The 19,580-nt window shown below is 31.9% G+C and overlaps 2 protein-coding genes across 7 annotated transcripts in view; one reads left to right on the forward strand and one right to left on the reverse strand.

The window, feature by feature from the left end:
- Positions 1-19,580, reverse strand: part of LOC119832751 (semaphorin-2A-like) — a 511,596-nt gene that overhangs the window by 131,974 nt on the left and 360,042 nt on the right. The gene's annotated exons all lie outside the window — the stretch shown is intronic.
- Positions 9,704-17,305, forward strand: LOC119832759. 5 transcript variants are annotated; one of them, XM_038356495.1, is made up of 8 exons: positions 9,704-9,833; positions 11,763-11,880; positions 11,958-12,194; positions 13,722-13,964; positions 14,999-15,163; positions 15,799-16,029; positions 16,174-16,268; positions 17,015-17,305. In XM_038356495.1, the coding sequence occupies exons 2-7, from the start codon at positions 11,790-11,792 to the stop codon at positions 16,242-16,244; spliced, it is 1,038 nt and encodes a 345-aa protein (XP_038212423.1). In that variant the 5' UTR covers positions 9,704-9,833; positions 11,763-11,789; the 3' UTR covers positions 16,245-16,268; positions 17,015-17,305. The 5 variants fall into 5 exon arrangements, with proteins under 5 accessions (XP_038212423.1, XP_038212424.1, XP_038212425.1 ...); XM_038356496.1 differs by lacking the exon at positions 16,174-16,268; XM_038356497.1 differs by lacking the exon at positions 14,999-15,163.

Below are 19,580 nucleotides of genomic sequence, written 5' to 3' on the forward strand. Positions count from 1 at the left end.
GCGGAACCGATTGAGAAATTTTTAAATTATGTATCAAACAGTAGTTTCTTGATTTATGAAATATGGGATGGACATTTATAAAAAGTGCGTCTAGCGAGAAATTTTCTAGAAGTAGAAAAACTGTAATTTTATTAAAATTCTCATTGCATATAATTTTTACGGATAATTCAATATACTTCATTAATTTCTCAATAATTATCTAGGAATTCAAAAGAATCCCGAATGCGGGATTTAATAGCTTGTAAGTAACACGCTAACTACACCGCCGTCATTCCTACTTAATGTTTGATTTCTAACGATTAACGACCAGAGTCATGTTTAACAAAAGAATGTATGGATATAAAAATGGGAAAAGCGGGAATATTGATAGATATTTAAGTAAGAGTTAAGTTAGAAGACATTTTTCCTAAATTTTAATGATTGGTAGATGGGTATTATGTGTAATTATTATTTCTAAACATTGTTGTCTTAAATTGTATCAATTATATTTAGTTTCAGAATACATGGTGTTCATTAATCTAAATTTTTAAAAGACTACGAAAAATGTACCACAAGTCGCTCGAAAAAATAACAATCAAACAACGATTCATACATTATTTTCTTTAAGTACATGATTTAAAAATCAATAAACTATTACTTTCACTAAATTACCTAATAAGTGATATTCAGCTCTTATGCACATGCACCAACTGATAAAGCAACGGATAATGTGTACATACAGCAATCAATCACTCAATTCAAAAATAAGTCTTAAATTACTGTAAAGTTTTTATCGACATTGTGCCGTACCTGTAAAAAAACAATAATTTGTCATCACAAAACCAGGAATGACTTTACACCTGGCCTCCACGCGACCCCGATACCGTTCCATCCTATTTCTTTGTAGCCGAATTCGCAACGCCACCGACTTTTGTCAATATGATTGTTTAATTTATATTATGTGATCTTCAAACTTTATTTAAGTAGTTCTTTAAACATGTGCAGATGCGTTGGGAGGCGGGTTGAACGAATGGCAGATGTTTGACTCCCCTTGTGGTTGTATATTATCATAATGTTTTGTTTCTTCATTGAACATTGTATGCTTTTCTTCATCGCTCATTAAGTAGAAAGAACAACATCATTTTTATCTTACTTACAGCAAACAAATATGGAAAAAAAAGTAAAGTATCACACTTTACTCATCTACTATTCATAAGCATTATTTATAATTAAAGCTATGGTTGGAATAGCAGCTTTGTATAAAGATATTATACCGACCTATATTTAGTTCTATTTGATGGCATATAAGATACTTTTACATAATTTTTCATCTTATCTTTAATTTGAAGTGGTGGGTCATGAGTGTGGGAGTCGAGCCAGCTTCGGCACGAATTGGACTGCACCGGGGAAGGTACCACACCGACATCGACCGTTGCGTTCCGTCAGTGGAAATCCGTATCCTTTTACGCCCTTCCCAGTCCATCCTTTCCTTATTCTTTAACCATTACGGGCAAAGCATTTGCAGCAGCCCTACCTCTGCAAATGTTCATGGATGGTGGTCGTCGCTTACTATCAGGCCAACCAACAGCTCAATTGCCCGCTATTATGTCCATAAAAAAATGTCAGTCTGAAAATTTAATAAATGTTACTTTGTAAATGACAACAATCACTGACGTTGGCGCCGACAATATTCGCGGTCGGCGAATCGACTTCCTGCGTACCGTTTCCCGCCAAAATGGATCGCTTCCGGTGCGTATTTGTCATTTCCCAATGTAAGTGATCCGTAGAGTTAAGGAATAATTTTCCTTTAACCGGTAATCTACACTCAGAAGTTATTATATATTATACCCAGTATTTTTAAAAGCAACATTTTCAACTTCATTCATCTTCAAAAAATATATTTCAAAAAGAAATATATTTATTCACATTTTTTATATTTTCATTTGACTTTTAACATAAATTAAACACTAATTAGTTCAATAAAAGACATTTTGAGTAGGTTACCTTCTAGGAATATATATGAAACAATACAAATGTATTATTACTCAAAAGGATGCTTCTTTTGCATTATTCAGATCTTAAGTATGTAATGACGCAATAAGTTAAAAAAAAACAACTTAACGATTATACTGAGCTTATTTGTAGTTTTCAACGCCATCTTTTTTCATAGACGAATCACCATTTTGTTAACTTAATCTCAAATTAATTGCTAATATAAATCCGTCTTCCAATAGAATCCTAGTCGCATGAGATAAAAATCAAAGATAGTCGCAGGTAATAAAAGCACGGTGTTCTAATTGTGAGAACTGATTGCACAATTAGCGCGGCGTGTCACCGAGGGCGCGGGAACGGTCACCCTCGCACGTTTTGTTTTTAAACACCCGTGGGAGACATTAATTGCTAATGTTTACTTTTTAACGCAGTCAATTCGATTTCTGCCGTCAACAAAACATTGATTTTTATTTTAGATTTTACTACTAACAATTTATCAAGTGTCTACCACATACTTATTTTTTTGATTTTCTCCTAGTAATTGGGTACCTATGAACAGATCTACCTATCATGAGGCCGGTGATAATTATTCCTAAATACATCCAAATACATTTCTAGTTTTCATTAAGCATAATTTTCAGAATATGAAAAAAAATAAAATAACACTGTTTATAACCTACAGCAGTTATCTCAACATGATATATACATAATATAATCTATATTCTATTGTTCCTTATACCCTGAAGCCCATACCTTTCAATATAGTTTTACGCATCATAATTACATCAAAAGCACCGTGAAGAATTATCGGGTAAAATAATTGTTATGAAAACAATGTGAGTGCATCAATTTATTTCAATTTACAGACTAGTATTGTTTCGGCAGGCGAGGGTGTTTGGGCGCTACCGGACGTCGCTTCCGACACGAGCGCGACGCGTGCCGCGCCATCTTTGAACTACACCCTACAACAATCACGCAGTGTTGCTAGATAAAACAGCAATTGACTTCCCATAATTTTAAATCGTATGCGTTGCAAATAAGACTGATTCTTTTTAACTATGAGACAGGAATGGTCATTTGTAATGTTATCGTTAAAAGTTGTTTGGCAATTATCAAAAGTCTAAATGTCGTTCACAAAATTAATGTGACTTTGAATTTATTTAAATTTCATTGAAACTGATAATAAAAGATGACATCGGTTATCTATAAGTTAATAAGACCGAAAGAAATATTAAAGAGAAAACATCTTATTTGATTCTTACACAGAGAGAAAAATTGCGTTGTCGTTATAGAATGTGCAATATTTTTTAATTTGATTAAGACGAAGGGGTGATTATTAATAAAGACAATCGTATATAATCGTCTATATAAAATATTGTGTCATATTTTATTGAAGCTTTTTTAATTAACGACCAATTCTAGTTAGACATTAAATTTTGTGAAATACATGCGCCAATAGCAAACAACATTTGACCTTACGACTAACAATTAAATCGGTCATTAACGTAACAAATAGATCAAATATAAATAGATGTGAAAACAGTGTGTCGGTTTGTTCAGAGGCGGTGTATGTCATGTTTGAGCAAACATTTACTATGCCGCGCCCTGTGTGTACTTGATTGAACTTTATTTGCCTGTTAACGGCGTGTCAGTATTTAATTTCTGTGTGAAAAACTGTTATTATTATTTAACTAACAAAATTAAAAGTAGTAACTTAGAATTAAAAACATGTTACGACTTAAAGTAACAATATTTAAAAATATGTAAAGAAATAATTCACTGTCTATACTTTACAAAATAGGTAATATTCACATCGGGAAACATTTCAATTTATACTAACTGGAAAGTAACTAAACGAATTAACAAACAGGCCAATAAGAAAAACATATGTATAAAATATCAGTGCTTTTTACTAGAACATTATCCTTGTAGAAGTACCAAAATAATTTGAGGAAAATTCTGAATAGAAATTTGAGAAGTTAATAACAACATACCTACTATTTATTGACCAACTTGTTTAAAAGGAAGTGTCCCCAGAATTACTGAATGAAGCACGCATGTAGAGAAGAGCATTACTGGCAAAGTTTTGTGTAACAATATGTAATGTTGCCATTTCTATGCGCAAAATTCCCATCCGGAAGCGGCAAACTTACATCGTACGGAGGGAATCGTGCAAGTTTGCTATTGTGGCGCCATCTACAACTGTCCGGTACACTGACGCGTTTCCGGCTCGTCTTCAAAAAGTCTTGAGCTGTCAACTTGTGAACGGATGCCTTGGAGTTTCCTTGAGGGTCTTTTTATTCATTCAATTCTTGAAGAGATTTATTGGATTTAAAAATCTTATTCTAACTGGACCACTATTAATACCAGCTCGTATATTAACGTTGCTTTATTTACTACAGATGCACTAGTAGTAATACTATTAGGTGCTGGCCATTTTTTTAATTTGTATATAATTTGTTATAACAGTTTTTATTCTAAGCCAAGCGGAGTAAATCCAACAAGCTAAAAGAGTCCTATTAGCCGTATATATAAGTAGATATAAGTAGCTAACAATACATTTTATTGTCTATATAGATATATCTTTATAGATTTCCTTTAATTTTAAATAGTTAGAAATAAAATTAATGTTAATATTATGACCCAATTTGCTTCATACCCACGAAAGACCAAATATTATAAACTGTAATGCATTTTTATGAGAAAGGGAACTTTATACTGATTTAAAATACTTAAGCTTTTAAATACTATCAACTATTTAAATATTCTTCAACAGGCTTATATAACATTTTTTTGAATAATTGGTTTAACATATTCTTCTATTGTAATCTACAACATCTATACGGAAACCTGTTATGCATACGCATTATATTTTATAAGATAAAAGATTTTCTTGTTAAAGCTGATGGTGTTTAACATGCTCATCACAATAAATGCCGCAAATCGTAAGCTTTGTATTAAATGCATTATAAAGATACGTAATAAAAACCTTTTTGGTTCAAAAGATTTAACCAATAGTAATTTAGAAATAGCGCATCACTTTCGAAGTCCGCGCGTAGGCGGGCACTATTCGCAGCAAGGTTGAGATATAGTATTACAAAATTTTATAACAATTATAACCTGAACTCTCTGAATTCCGCTGAAAATATTTTCAATATGTAATGTTTCTAATGGTGTAGAGGTCTACGAGATTTGGTCGACTTTCAAGATCGCCTACGTGGTGTATTGTCTTCCTACGCATATTGTCAAATTACGTCACTCTCGACCAGATTGTAAGTCACCTTACGCTATATTCAAACTAATTTTTATTTATCAATGTTTTGATCTACTTGATTACTTGTTTAAAAATCCTTTAATTAGCCAAAATATTGTCACAATAAAACACAAAACGTTTATCTCTAACATTCATGGGTCAAACATTTTATTAAGTTATGGACTGTGGACGATAATGATAAATATAATTTACTTCTTATGAAACGAATGAGTTGAGAAGATAGATATAATGAATACGCAAACCAATAATGTTTTGAACCATTACTTCCATGTAAACACGACATTTAAATTTGTTTCAAAAATAAAGTGATAGGCAATGGATGATGTAAAATCTGACAAATTAAATGTACGAATACATTAAATGCGGGCTGGTTTGCATCCGGTTTTATTTGATGTGGTTTATGATGGTTTTGCGCGCAAAAGCAATTATGTCATTACATCTGTTTTTAGATGTTACACGTTTATGCTGTGTTCACGTGCTTCCAGAACGTAATTTTTGAGTCACAATGTTGGTTCTTCTTTCCCATTTCTGTACTACGTTGGTATAAACATTATGTCACATTCACACTTAGATAAATAAGTACCTAGTATTCAGTTAATTGTATTTGAAATAATGTTCTTCTACCTACTCCTATTTTGTTTTTTTTTGCAACAGTTAATAAATAACTTAGAAAGGAATAACTGTTTTAAAAGGATAACGAGCTTTTATCGTTATTTAATTAAATGTCCTGTGGACGATATAATACTAGTGTCTTCTTTTTCATTCATGGTGATCTCACAACATGGTGACGTGTGACTCGCGTGCGTCTTACTGTATGGCGTCTTAGATTTCGTGCGCATTTCGAATAATATAAACAATAACAGACTAATATAGATTTGAGTACATGTTTTCACCCAAAAATGTTTTTTGGCATCAAATATACGTAATTTGTATAGGAAGAAGCAGAGATGCATTAATAGATACTGTATATGTGTAAAAGTTATCCTACTAATATTAAAAACGCGAAAGTTTGTAAGGATGTGTGAGTGTTTGTTACGCAAAAGCTACAAAACCGATTGCAATGAAATTTGGTATGTAGATAGCTGGACAACTGGAATGTTCTGCAATTGTTATTATTGCATTTGTACTGTATACCTGTTTTCAATTTGTTCAACGTTTCTACTTCTTTTTATAGGCACAAAACTGTACCATAACATCTTTACCTTTTTCTTTTACGTTCGAATTTAGTAAAGTATCTCATATTGATTTCAACAATCTTTGATTATTATATATTTTACGAAAGATCTCTAGTATTATTAAAAAATAAACCTTTTGTATTGGGATCTATTATAATCAATTGTTATCTATCGTTGTCTCTATTTTAATATTTCTATTTCTATATAGTCTAAATTGCAATATCTGACTACCGTGATCTCGCAAAGTAAGTAACTAAAATAACATATAAAAAGGGGTCAAGTGCTTGTACGGATCGGTTCGGATTGTGAATGACATAATGAATTAATCATTCGGTTCGAGAATGATAAATTCATTAAATATTTGATCCAGAATGTGAAGTATCTCTGATTCACTTCATTATACCAAAGAGTCAAAAGTGAGCATTAAAGAATACGTACTAATATTTCAACCCGGAGGCCCCTATCCTTTTCCTTACCTTCCCTGTCCTTTCCTTTATTCCTCTCGTCAATCCTTTCTTAATCGTTTTTCCGATTTAAAGTCGGCAATCCATTTGTAGAGGCGTATGGTCTGCAATCGATCTTACACGTATCCAAATGTTAATAGACAGTGGTAACGCTTACCATCAGGCGACCCACCAGCTCCATTGCCGAGAATAACATAAAAAATAGCTTCTATAACTTAACAAACACCTTCATAGGTATTTATTACTTCATTATATAATAATACCGACAGTGCTATAAAAATGTATAATCTGATATTTTATTTACACTATATAATTTGATGCAAAACAGAATTCTAAAAATAATGTATAAGATTTATTTTCACTGTGTTAGTCACGTGAAGCAACTCATTATTTATAGACGTTTTGAAGGGCAACAACGACATTTAATTTGGAATGCAATTAAAAAAGCTTGGTAAAATGCCATTACAATGTAATTGTTGTCATATAAACGTGATTTAATTCGCTGTATTTAGTTCATATGAGGTCTGCTACTGCAGACGATATCGCCACTTTAAATGCACATCCCACCATTACAGGAAACATGAAAGAAATTGATCTTTGAAGCAAAATTCATTGAGAAATTCTCACAACGGTACCTTTAATAGAATAATGGAGTCATTTTAAGATAATATTAAATTATTTAACACATAATAGAATGATAAATTAAAATAAACACATGGCAAATAAGCTATAAAATAATCCATGTAGCTATTAATTAAGCCATTCGTATGTGTCGTCAATTTTGGCAAGGGATATGAGAATTATAATTGTTTTATAAAATAACAAGCTATTGCTATACTATACAATGAAGACTCGCACGAGTATTAATAATTATCTGTCCTATCAGCAGCTTTTTTCTCTGAAGCCTCATTACAGTAGGTTGGTCGTAGCTGCTAGGTAGTTTTCGTAGAACAACTCGTAGCACTTGGACGATGAATATTTTAGCTTTAACTATGATTACTTATGATGGAGAATTAGATAAACACCACACCATTGAACACTAAAATACACAAAAAAAATGTGATACAGTAAACATAAAGTACATAACGCCTTAACGCTTTTTAGCGTTCTCTTCCAGACTACCTGAGATAAAGGATAAATAAAAAACAAGCATATTTGGTATTTCTTTAGATTTATGGAGAAAAAAAAACGTTTAACGTACCACGGGTGTTAAGGAGTAGAGCTCTAGTTATTATTATCAATGATTTGTACTTTTAATGGTTTTAAGCAACATCAAAAAGTGTTATTTGAAGTTACTTTGGAGTTAGAATACACTTACACATCACTATTATATATAAAGGCTTCGCAAGTCGGTAACAATCAAGAGTCAGGGAGACGGACAATCTATAGCTTATATATTATTCAATAAGTAATTAGTAAAAACACAGACACCGCATACATAATAACAGTAACTCGTTAAGGTGTATATGTCTGATCTTGAGCGTGCAAAGCTAAATATAACCGTTGATAACGAGCCAGATTTCAATAATACGTAGCGTCTCTGAGAAAATTACACGGATCTCGATTTATACAAAGGAGATAATATACTGCTCATTATTTAGCTTTACAACATTACGAAGGCAATTTGAACCGAGAAACACTACAGCAATTTGACATAATCTCTATCAGTCCTTCAATTTAAATATATCAAACATTTAGGATTTTAATTTAAACATGAAACCAAAAACTTGTATTCGTTTTTGAACGGTGATGTAAAGATACCACACTATTTTCTTACTCTTATGATTTTATTTTGTTTTTAAAAAAGCATACAATATAGCGGATGTCCGCAAAGTACTTTTATATGATCAAATGCGTATTTGATTTCGTAAATGTTATGTTTTCATGATATTTAGGTAGAAGCACATTTTTTAACAATATCTATAATGTTTAAATAGTGAAAACCGCGCTATTTTCATAAAATATATAGTCTACATTTCAATTTAAAAAGTCAATAGACAAAGAATTCAATGTCTTGTTTTACGTACGCCATAACAAATCAACAACGGACGAACTGAATACTGTAACTGTGAATATTGAAAGTCACATATTAAATGACGAAAATATATTAAAAACATCGCAAATCACGTAAACAACTACAACATCCGGCTGTATGAAATCGGATATCCAATATCTAAAAATATTTATCTGAGCCAATGTACATTATAACTTATTATATTACCGCTATGAAGAGATAGTAAAGTTAATTTTAAAAAATGTCTATGAACCTCCCGTTGTCTACAATTCTATCCAAACCTATCCAGCTTGTATTGTGATGTTATACACAGGTATTGTGTGTATGTCTAAGCTACATTCATACGATGTTATATACGCTATGATTAACATGACTCAATCTCAATTAGAAATGATTCTGTTAATAGCAATAACAAACACTTTGTCCAGTTTCTGGAGCCATAAAACGAAAATGCTTAATTTAACTCTGTGATGAAGTCAAATATGAATCATTTCACTATAAATTACTCAGGTGCAAACTATTCAAACGCAAATACTGAGTAATTTTGTATGATGTGGGTTAATATTTGCCACCTACCCGCATATATTCTATTTTGATAGTTCGTCAAAACTATTTAAAAAGGATTAAGCCACCTCAATGCAATAATATTTAACATGTATTAATTTTACTCTACACAATACCATGACTGTGTGGTTTTACAACAAAAAAACATACAAGTCTTCTCGGTGATAATAAAATGAAATCAATAAAATAAGAGTTTCCAAAAACGAGTACAGTGAAGTATGAAGGAACTGAAATGTTTACAGCACGGCCGTGGGGGCGGGCTGGTAGCAGGGCGCCGCCGACGCGCCAGTGCGCGCCCGCCCAGGTCCGACACTCGACGTCGGCTCGTCACCCATACAAGACACCCGCTATAACGATCATTATTTAAATCGGTAAGATACCTAGTGATCCCCTAGAGTGCAAGTGTATTCAGCTGTCATATATTCAACTGTGATCCCCAAGTGTCTCTTTTTTGTAGCGCAATTATCTTACGACTCTCCTTTTTCGCGTTATCAGTTGTTAGGGTATCGTGTTTGGTGGCACGTAAGTTAATTAGTGACATAACAGTGTTAAACAAATTATTTTACATAAAAAAATTTAAATATTTTATTATGCCTGGTTTATTTCTATTAAAATTAATGATATACTAAACTTAGTCTTATATTACTTTATTATATAACAAAAAAAAAATAGATAAATAATACATAAAATTGATTATTTTTTCAAGTATAATCTATTTTGGCAACATCAATAATCTGTTTTTAAAGATGCAAACCGTTAATGTGTGTATAGTTTTAATTTGAAATTATTTAATTTTTTATGGTCAATCTATTTTCGATATGTTAAAATTAAAGCTAAATTATGTGTGATTAATATGGCAATAGACAAGGCGTGTCGACATCAATCGGTGATCTTTCAGAATGCCGTGAATCTGATCCGAGCGCTTGGGATCTATTTATAGCCGCGCACACCAAGCCAAATTTGCAATCTCCACCTATCGACGCGCCTACGTATATTTTTGTAACCGTTTCACAATCGGGCATTTTTCACAGCTTACCTAACTTTCGTTAAGGTGCGCTATTTCAGGAAACTTCAGCTGACATTGAATATATTCTGAATTGGGTCGTCGTGTATATGGCAAATATCATTGGCCTTCGTTCTTGACCCGAATGTAATATTAATCCGCTTTGAATCATTTTTAAAGTCAAGTTTAATTTGACACTTAAGATAACTTTACATGTGATTTTATAAGATGAATGAAACAATCTTCCAAATAAAGGCTAATGAAAGTTCGGCTAATTAATAATAGACAATAAAAAAATTATGTATTCAAAATCCCCTTTGAATTCGAAAAATATTTACTTCGTTTTTTTATACGTTTGGAATTCAACGCTACCACCACTATTTTTATTTTGTAAAAATTAAAAAAATTATGCAATGAAAACTTATTTACGAAGTAGAATTCAATCTTTATATAGAATAAAATCGGACTCATTTATTCTTCGACTACTACGATAACAACTTATTGGCATGATTGACTTTTAGCAATTTGGCAAGCTCTAAGAAATTATCAATGAAATATTAACGGCAATTACAATTAATCAGGTGATGCTCTATCTAAACAAAACGTCGATCGAATGTCGAGAGTTTGATCAATGAAGCATCTGCGCTTCCAGAAATAAATTAATGACGCAAGTGCGCAAACCGATACTGACAAGTTGATAATAATTACGCTTTAAGAGAATTGTAGGCGGACACCTTTCGCCAGCATTGAGATATTATAGTAGAAGCTGCATTTGATCTAAGATTATTTATGATATGTTAAATAAAGATTATTTCAATTTCAATAGTTTTTCACCAGAATGTTTAATCACAATCGCATTGCGGAAAGCAAATTGCTTAAAAATAAGTAACAAATTATTATAATTCTATTGCAGTTAGTTTAAAATTTTACAGCAGCTTGTTTGTGAAAAGCGTTTGGGCGATTTTCATAATAAGAATACCGTAACAAGGTCGTCTAAATTTCGAAAATAGCCAAGGAATCATCAAACATTCGTAAAAACGGCCATTTTAGTCGTCACTAGAGTTCGATTGGCGCTCGGCCAAGTCCACGGACTATTCGCCACGGCACCTAGCCATCGAGACAAGCTATTTACGTCCAAGCTGCTAAAACTACGTACGTCAGTGCTCTATTTACGAGTAATGCTATTGTATTATGTCATTTGAATACGATTATTGAATATCACAATAAAGCAAAACGTACTAATGTGCCAAGGCCGTACTAATGTTTTGCCTTACTAAAGAATACAATTTTGTTTCAGAAAACGAGCTCGACATAATCCGCCAAAATGTTTAAAAGTCATTTAGAAATGATTGGCAGGAATGAGACGCCGTCAAAGAAGGCCAGGTTCTGGCAGTCCTTCGTGCGATCTCTAAAAGGTATGTGTATAAGTTATGACACTATACAAGTACGTATTCTATGAGAAAGTTGCATTCAAATTACATTCCTTATACAGGATCGGAAGACATCAGAGCCGAAGAGAGGTACAGGCCATCACGCCGCAGCGTGTTCCCTGAGCTGCTCTCCACCTACCCCTACAGCAAATCTATCTACGATGACCCCATAGGTGCCGCTGAAAGGATCACCGTCCCTGGCTACCGCTACCTGCCCGTCCACCGTGAAGTCTACGGATACTCCCCGCGTCCGATCTACGCTCACAACTACCCTCGCTCACTCGACTCATACAGGCCAAGTTAGTACTGAATGTGATCACAAACTGCTTTTCAATCAACAACGATTTCTCTCTAAAATGTGCTGATGAAAGCGGAGATATAAAGATTAAATTTCTTACAAAGGGCATATTTACAAATTAATATTTTTAAATTATGATATTTCGTCTTTTGAATTTAAATATATGTTCGCTTTCAACGTCGTTGTTTATTGATAATTACGCATTTGCACTTAACTTATGCATTTGATGAAGCGCAGCTATGATTAATGTTATTTATAACTCTTTCATAAAATTCCTTATTTAATTGTTGGCATACTTATGTAAATATAAAAGTAAATAATTCATCAAATCTCGTTTTTAACTGTAAATAGAGTTGCGCTGTAACATGTCAAAACATCATTATAATCTAATTGCATTAAACAAATATCGCATTATTCTCTTGATTGTTTCAGCGTCAAAACACGGAGCGGTTTAAATAGGGTTAGGAACATCATAATTAGTTACAACGATATTCCATCTAAATTTCTTATACTTTGACATAAGTATTGAAATTGTACTAAAGTACCAACTTGTAACTTATTTATCTTTAAGACAGACAATTATATCTAATGTTGTATAATTTGTATTCATTTTTTAAATAAAGCCTTACGCGATTATAATTGAAGTGAGACCTGTAGAAGGCTAGAAGATTTAAAACAAATGAATCGATGTCATAACATACGTCTCACATAATAAACAAATACTCACATACGTCTTTACTTTTTATGTTTTGTTCTAGAGGTTAAAATTCATCCAAAAATTACGAGAACAGTTCATTATAAATGTTATATGTTGCGTTACTTTTGTGTAATATGTTACTTATGAAACATCAGTTGTGTTTATTGATCACGTATCATTTTACTTTAATTTTTTTCATCAAAACAAAATATTTGTTTGTATTAGGCATTCAATGTTTGCTTGCATTATAATATATCCAGATCATACTTCATAGTTGCATGGCACATTAGAAATCACCTCTTATACATAACACCATTTACCTACACTTGTGAATTAATGGATATGTGTCGACGTCATTGATTAAATCTTCAAGCATATCTCAGGTGTCACATGTTTGTTTTAAGAAATCATGCCCTCCTTCTTCCTTTGTTTGCAAGGTGGATTGTAATAATCCTTGTAAACGAGTCTCTATGTATGATAAAGAGGTGAGTTCTAGAACAGCATCAATTTCATATTCTGATGATATAAAATAATTTACATTACTACTAAAGCTTATGCTATACCTAATGGATGTTTTAGGTTAATACAGTGTTATTTAATAATTATTTTGATAGCTTACTAAATTAACACAGATAATTATTATAATTAAAACTAATACGCAATATGAAATTTTGATGAATTGTATGTACATGTACATTTATCGATTTTAGAAAATCCTCTGCAAAGGAAATGTTTGAGTTCATTTTTAGTCTACCCTTTTTATACTATGTATTTGTCAATATTGTGATGAAATATGTCTATGTTATGCTTAAATTGTAATGTTTTCAATAGTTTACCACGTGCCAAGGCGTATCCGACGAGGAGTTGATCCCTTCGACGCTCACAAGGCGTGGCAAGACCATCTTGACAGATTGGCCGCCATCGACCGTCTGTATCCTTCCCGTTACGGCCTCTACCTGAAGGACCGGGCCTACCCCATCACCGACTTGTCCGCACCCATCATCGACCCCCTTCAGCCTAAGAGCCTTAAAGGCATCGAATATGAGCCTGACAACAAACCACACTGGGGATCAGGTAAATTCTATTAAAATCTATGCACGAACATCTTAGATTAAGTTATGTTAGGCAATATCGAAGTTAGATCGTTCGTTTGAACGTAAACTCGATGGTTATATAAATACAAAACAGTCTTTTCAAGTGTCTCGAAAAGATTTGGATATGGGAATAACGAACGAGATAATATCGATTTGTTAACGGACCCGTGTATGCGCTAGGAACTGAACGCATTCGAAATTTTTGAAAGCATTGGAATATTAGATATGCGAACATTCCAGCCATAATGGGTTACGTGGATTCAAAGAATTGTGTAATCAGAATTGACAACACTACGCGAAGATTTTATGTTTATTTAATCTTTGGTGTGTGTAGTCAGTTCTTATATTATCACCAATAGCAAAAGAATCCCTAAATTATACAAAAATCTTTACATCAGCTAAATTATCTGTATTATATATTCATATTAAAATTGTCATTCAGTATTTAATAGGATATCTCGGTTGTTATTGCATCTAAAATTTATGCTCTTAAATTTTATATTTTATACCTTGTTATATAAAAATATTCAGAATGTTTCGGAAATTTTAATGTATTATTGAGATGTTGCTATTATTTTACTGAATTTTTATGCTCTGCTGTTTATAATTTACCAAGTACAAATTTATTTACATAAAACTAACCCGAATCATTTTTTTAATTAAAATATAAAAGACAAATTCGTGTTTAATTTTGTAGTTTAGTACCTTCCTTTCATTTGCATCTATTGCACTTTTACATAATATCTTTTGGCTCAAGGCAATATCATGGCAAGCAAAAATAGCAGTTATCATCATTACATACATCTATCAAAATTGTAATTATCTGCATTTCTAGCTCATGTGCATGAACTGCATTGTAAATATGCGCAAGATATTTATTCGAATTCTGTCTCATGATTCACGAACAGTACACTCCATCAAAATAGATTGTAATGTGTGACCGATGCCATAGCGATATTTAAAATCGGCAACTATTTCGATTTGAGTGGTATTGACCATGAGACTTCGATGAAGGATCGTGGCCGTCGAGGATATCGGACGTGTTCAATAAGGACCCATTTTTCGCTGATGCCGAAAAATGGACAGGTTTTGATCGTTCACTCCGAGGGAAGTCTCCAACACCCGTGAAGCCGAGAATAAGCCCGCCCCGCGACTGCGAGGTCGCTTTTGATGCGGATGGTAAGGGCAACAGATATCTATCCCCTGTATCTTCGTCACTACCCTGTGATAATATTTATTTCTATAAGAATTGGAATTAGTCTAATAAAAGTGTTCTCCGTGTCCGAATAATTATGTAGTTAGACATAATTTTCTTTCTTGTGTCGAGTAGTGAATGAGAAATATATACAACTGCATTCACATAGTTCTATCAACTTTAGTTCATGTACATGTACATGTTCACAATTATGCGCATGAAACATGCTTAAATCGATATTAGAATAACAACTAATCACATTAGCATTGCATTTACTAAAAGGATCATGAATGAGATTGGATTGCAGTTCTTTAACCATTGCTTTTAAGAAAATATTCTAAAAATATATCTGTGTGAGTATAATATTATATGATTGTGGCCATTATAAATTATACTCACCTTAATTTATTTATATTTATATTAGATAGATTATAGAATTATTGTGTAAGAATTATTCAACATTTAAATTCCTAAAATGCAAATATATGTGTGTGATATACAGCTGTTTTAAAATAACAATTCTAGTGCATGTTGATGGTTTTATGTTTGATATAAATGGGCGATGACGAAGAGCAGTATCAGTGTCTGTTGTCCCGGTAATAATAAACATAAAATGTAGGTGCGCCATTGTACAACGCCGGCGGACTGAGACGCAGGCCGTGGGCGGACATTTTCAACCCGAGCCCGTCTCTGCCAATTTCTGCCATCACGAGGGACCCCTTCTGGTACGATTGGCCGGAGCTGAGACCCATGGCTCGATGGGACAGGAGCCCGTCCTACATCCGCGATTCGTACCTGTCACCAGTCAAACGCACCTTCCTCTGGGACAAACACCCTATCAGGCCCTTAGGTTAGTGCGTCGCTGTACATATTTTTTGCTTTATCATGAGCTGTACTATTTGGCCTATTTTCTAATCGTCTCCGCAGCTCTGGTCTACTTCTAACATTATATAAATAATATGAGATGATAAATTTAATTCTCTGATCATGGCAGATTTAATGGTGGCAGACTTATTCACAGTGGGCGATCTAAGCAAGACTTTACCCTATGTTCGTAGTCTATAAATGAATGTGGGGTACCTTCTATAGGTAAACTCGATACCCAAGTAGTTTAGATCGTTATGTCCACAATTTGTATCCTTTATTTTTTATTCCTATACTTATATAATTCCCTCTATATCCATGGTTTGTATTTATATGTAGTTGTATTTGTATCTTAATTTTTTATAATCACAATGTTTTGATGTTATATATATGTTAATTTATCTATTTCATAATATTTTAATATCTGTCTCTTAAATTTTGTATCACAATATCAGTTCATGCACATGCAATATAGCGTAATAGATGCTAAGTTAACAATTACTTTTATTTTAAATAATAATCATCCACATTTTACACAATAAAATTATTTAATATCGATGACAGTCATTACCATTGTCATTCACTATTTACGTTCCTTCTCATTTGTATCTAATACTAAAAATAAACAGCATAATATTCTAGTAAAATTATTAACGTAAGATAAAAAAATATGTATTGAAAATGTTGTTAATTATTTAAAGTCAAATCTTACGTATATAACTTATGTATGTATCCGATACGTAATGAATATATGTGTATATAAATATATACCTAGGGAGGTGCTAATATAAATGCGTATAAATAACTTTATATATTTTCTATTATAATCTGTGATAATAGTATGGGTATGTTTGTATGAACGAGATGTTATATTCGTCTGTCGTACTTAATAAAGTATATACATTATTTAACATCATTCTTTTGAAATAACTTATCTATCTATATTAATTAATAATTTTAAAATTTTTCAGCTGCTGCTTTTTAAGGGACAATCAAAGAAGATTCTATTCAATGTTGTGCAAGAATAATAAGAACATTTCATTCACGACTATTGTATAAAACTGACTATGTTAAAAATATGTAATATATGTTTCCTCAGCACTATATATTTCACAGCTAATTTTTTCAAAGAAAAAATCAAAGACTGCTATAACATAGTCACTGCCACGGAAATAAACTGTTACATTAATTGTTTTTATTAAATTTATTTTTATGTACTTACTCCAAAACTTCTAAAAAAATAATAAAATAAATAAAATTTATTGGTCTTTTACTTTGTCTTAATAATTTATAAATTAACTAATCTAGGTCTAGATATATAATATGATAAAACAATAACCAGACCATTTCTGTAGATTAAATATTTTTAAAAGATTAATTTCTATGCAATATGGTTGTTTGATATTCCGTAAAACATGTAAAATGTACAGTTAATTATTGCTGATTGTCTAATTGTCTGATTCTGCATGTGCGTTAATTAGATAAAAGCCACATATTTTGACAAATTTTATATTGCGATAGACAAATATTACTCTTAACTCACAGGTTACATTTTTTTTATTTAGAAAATAAATAGTATTGACTATACATATATTTGACAGTAGGATACAAGAACAAATTCGGGGATATGTAATTTTTTGATAAGGTAGGGTAAGCTAGCAAAACATAATTATTAATTAAATATCTTTACAAACACTGACCGATGTTATAATATACTTACTTGCAGATGTTTAATTATACCTACCGTACTTAGTTTTATCCAAAACGGTCCAGTAGCTTAAATATTTAGACGTCATCTCTTGAGTGTAAACATAAATAAATGATATAAACGCTATTAACCTCGAGAAATCAATATTCTGGATAAAACAGACGTTTCGAAATTCAAAATGTCCATGCGAAGTTGCTAAGAAGGTTAAAATCTCAGTTGTGTAATTCAATATGACATGGAACAACAGGCAGCCAGATCAGTGTTCAATACCTTAAGTCAAATCTTGAATATTTTCGTTTCTACGTGGTAAATTTTTATTTATTATTGTGTCATCATAGTTTAATACGTATATATAGTAATCTGTATATTAGGTATTGACGGTATCTTATAAGCAGTAACCACATCCCAAAAGAATTGGCATAATTAACCGACGTTATTGACTGAGACGGATCCGGGCAGTAGTATGTCTCTTTCTTATGATGTGACCATGGCCAAACAAAATATAGGACAAATTACTTGAAAGACGACCGTGTTAATGTCATGATATATGTATTAATTTATAGTGATGCTATGCTACTGAAATTGATGTTACATATATTAATTTCAGTAGCATAATAATGAACGAAAACGGATTTATATACATTAGGTATATGTGACTGTAAATGCCTCCAATTCTCAAAATTCTACTAAGTTTTTAATGGGGCCACTCGAAAATCTCAAGATTATATTTCAAATAAAAGGCGACTTTGATAGCATGGACAGAAAACATGTCAAACTAATTTAGGCATAACAAAAATTGACTTTCGATCCAGCACCCAATAAGATTTTATTTTTTTAATTTTAGTGTTACCCGTATCTTCAAGTACTACTTACTGTTAATGAATTATTTTTAAACTGCAATGGTTTTCTTATTAATTATAGGAATTATAATGTAAACTCGCTTTTGAACTCTTTGTTCACAAAAGGGAAATTTAGCCTTATTGCGTATTTATAACAATTATGTCGAAATAGGACCAATTTCACAATTTTTTGCTTTTACTCCATGTCAAGAGGGGGTTTGTTTAAGAACTAATCTTTAATCATCCAGTTAAAATGCTAGAACTCGAAGCATTTATGTTACAGAATCATTATATGACGAAATAACTTGCACTTTTTAGCGTTTTTGTGGTACTAGCGACTACATTATTCGTGATGATACGCTTTATTTATTTTTATCCATTTTGAGTGCGGAAATGCCTTTATTAGAATAACAAGATAGCAACACTGGTTGTTGACAAACTAATATGACATATGTCAGTTGTAAAAGTGATGCTATAGGTGTATGAATTTAAAACAAAATATCGTTATATTCTTGTCATCATATTTTAAATCAAAACAGTAGTTATTTATTAACATTTTTGAGTATTACACAGGAATTTGAAAATGGAGGATAATAATTGTGAAAATTTGAATCAAGACTCCAACGCTAATAATTCAAATATCACATTTGATAACATTACTATACTAAACGAATTTAATAATATCGCAAATATTGTACGGTACGTTTGAAAAACCTTTAAACAATCGCTAGATGGAGATGCATCAGTTTACTAGACTATTATATTATTTTTTTATCGAAAGAGTTACACAACAGTAACGCGATTATTATACTATTTAATATTGTTGGAATTTTTTATTGATTTATGTCAAATGATTTTAGGAATGAAGATTTTCTTGAAACTGTTCCCAATGCAAAATTAAAAAGACTTAAATGGGTTCCTATGTTTAATTATTTAAAACAATATATATTAGATGAGATGATACAAGAACTTGGCTCAATGTGGGATTTT

This window comes from Zerene cesonia, chromosome 16 (genome assembly GCF_012273895.1).
Source record: "Zerene cesonia ecotype Mississippi chromosome 16, Zerene_cesonia_1.1, whole genome shotgun sequence".
Taxonomy (NCBI): domain Eukaryota; kingdom Metazoa; phylum Arthropoda; class Insecta; order Lepidoptera; family Pieridae; genus Zerene; species Zerene cesonia.

Coding starts and splice junctions, on each gene's coding strand:
- LOC119832759 (XM_038356495.1), top strand. CDS start 11,790: ATGTTTAAAAGTCATTTAGAAATGATTGGCAGGAATGAGACGCCGTCA. Junction 12,195..13,721: donor ACTCGACTCATACAGGCCAA/GTTAGTACTGAA, acceptor TGTTTTCAATAG/TTTACCACGTGCCAAGGCGT. Junction 16,030..16,173: donor ACACCCTATCAGGCCCTTAG/GTTAGTGCGTCG, acceptor TGATCATGGCAG/ATTTAATGGTGGCAGACTTA.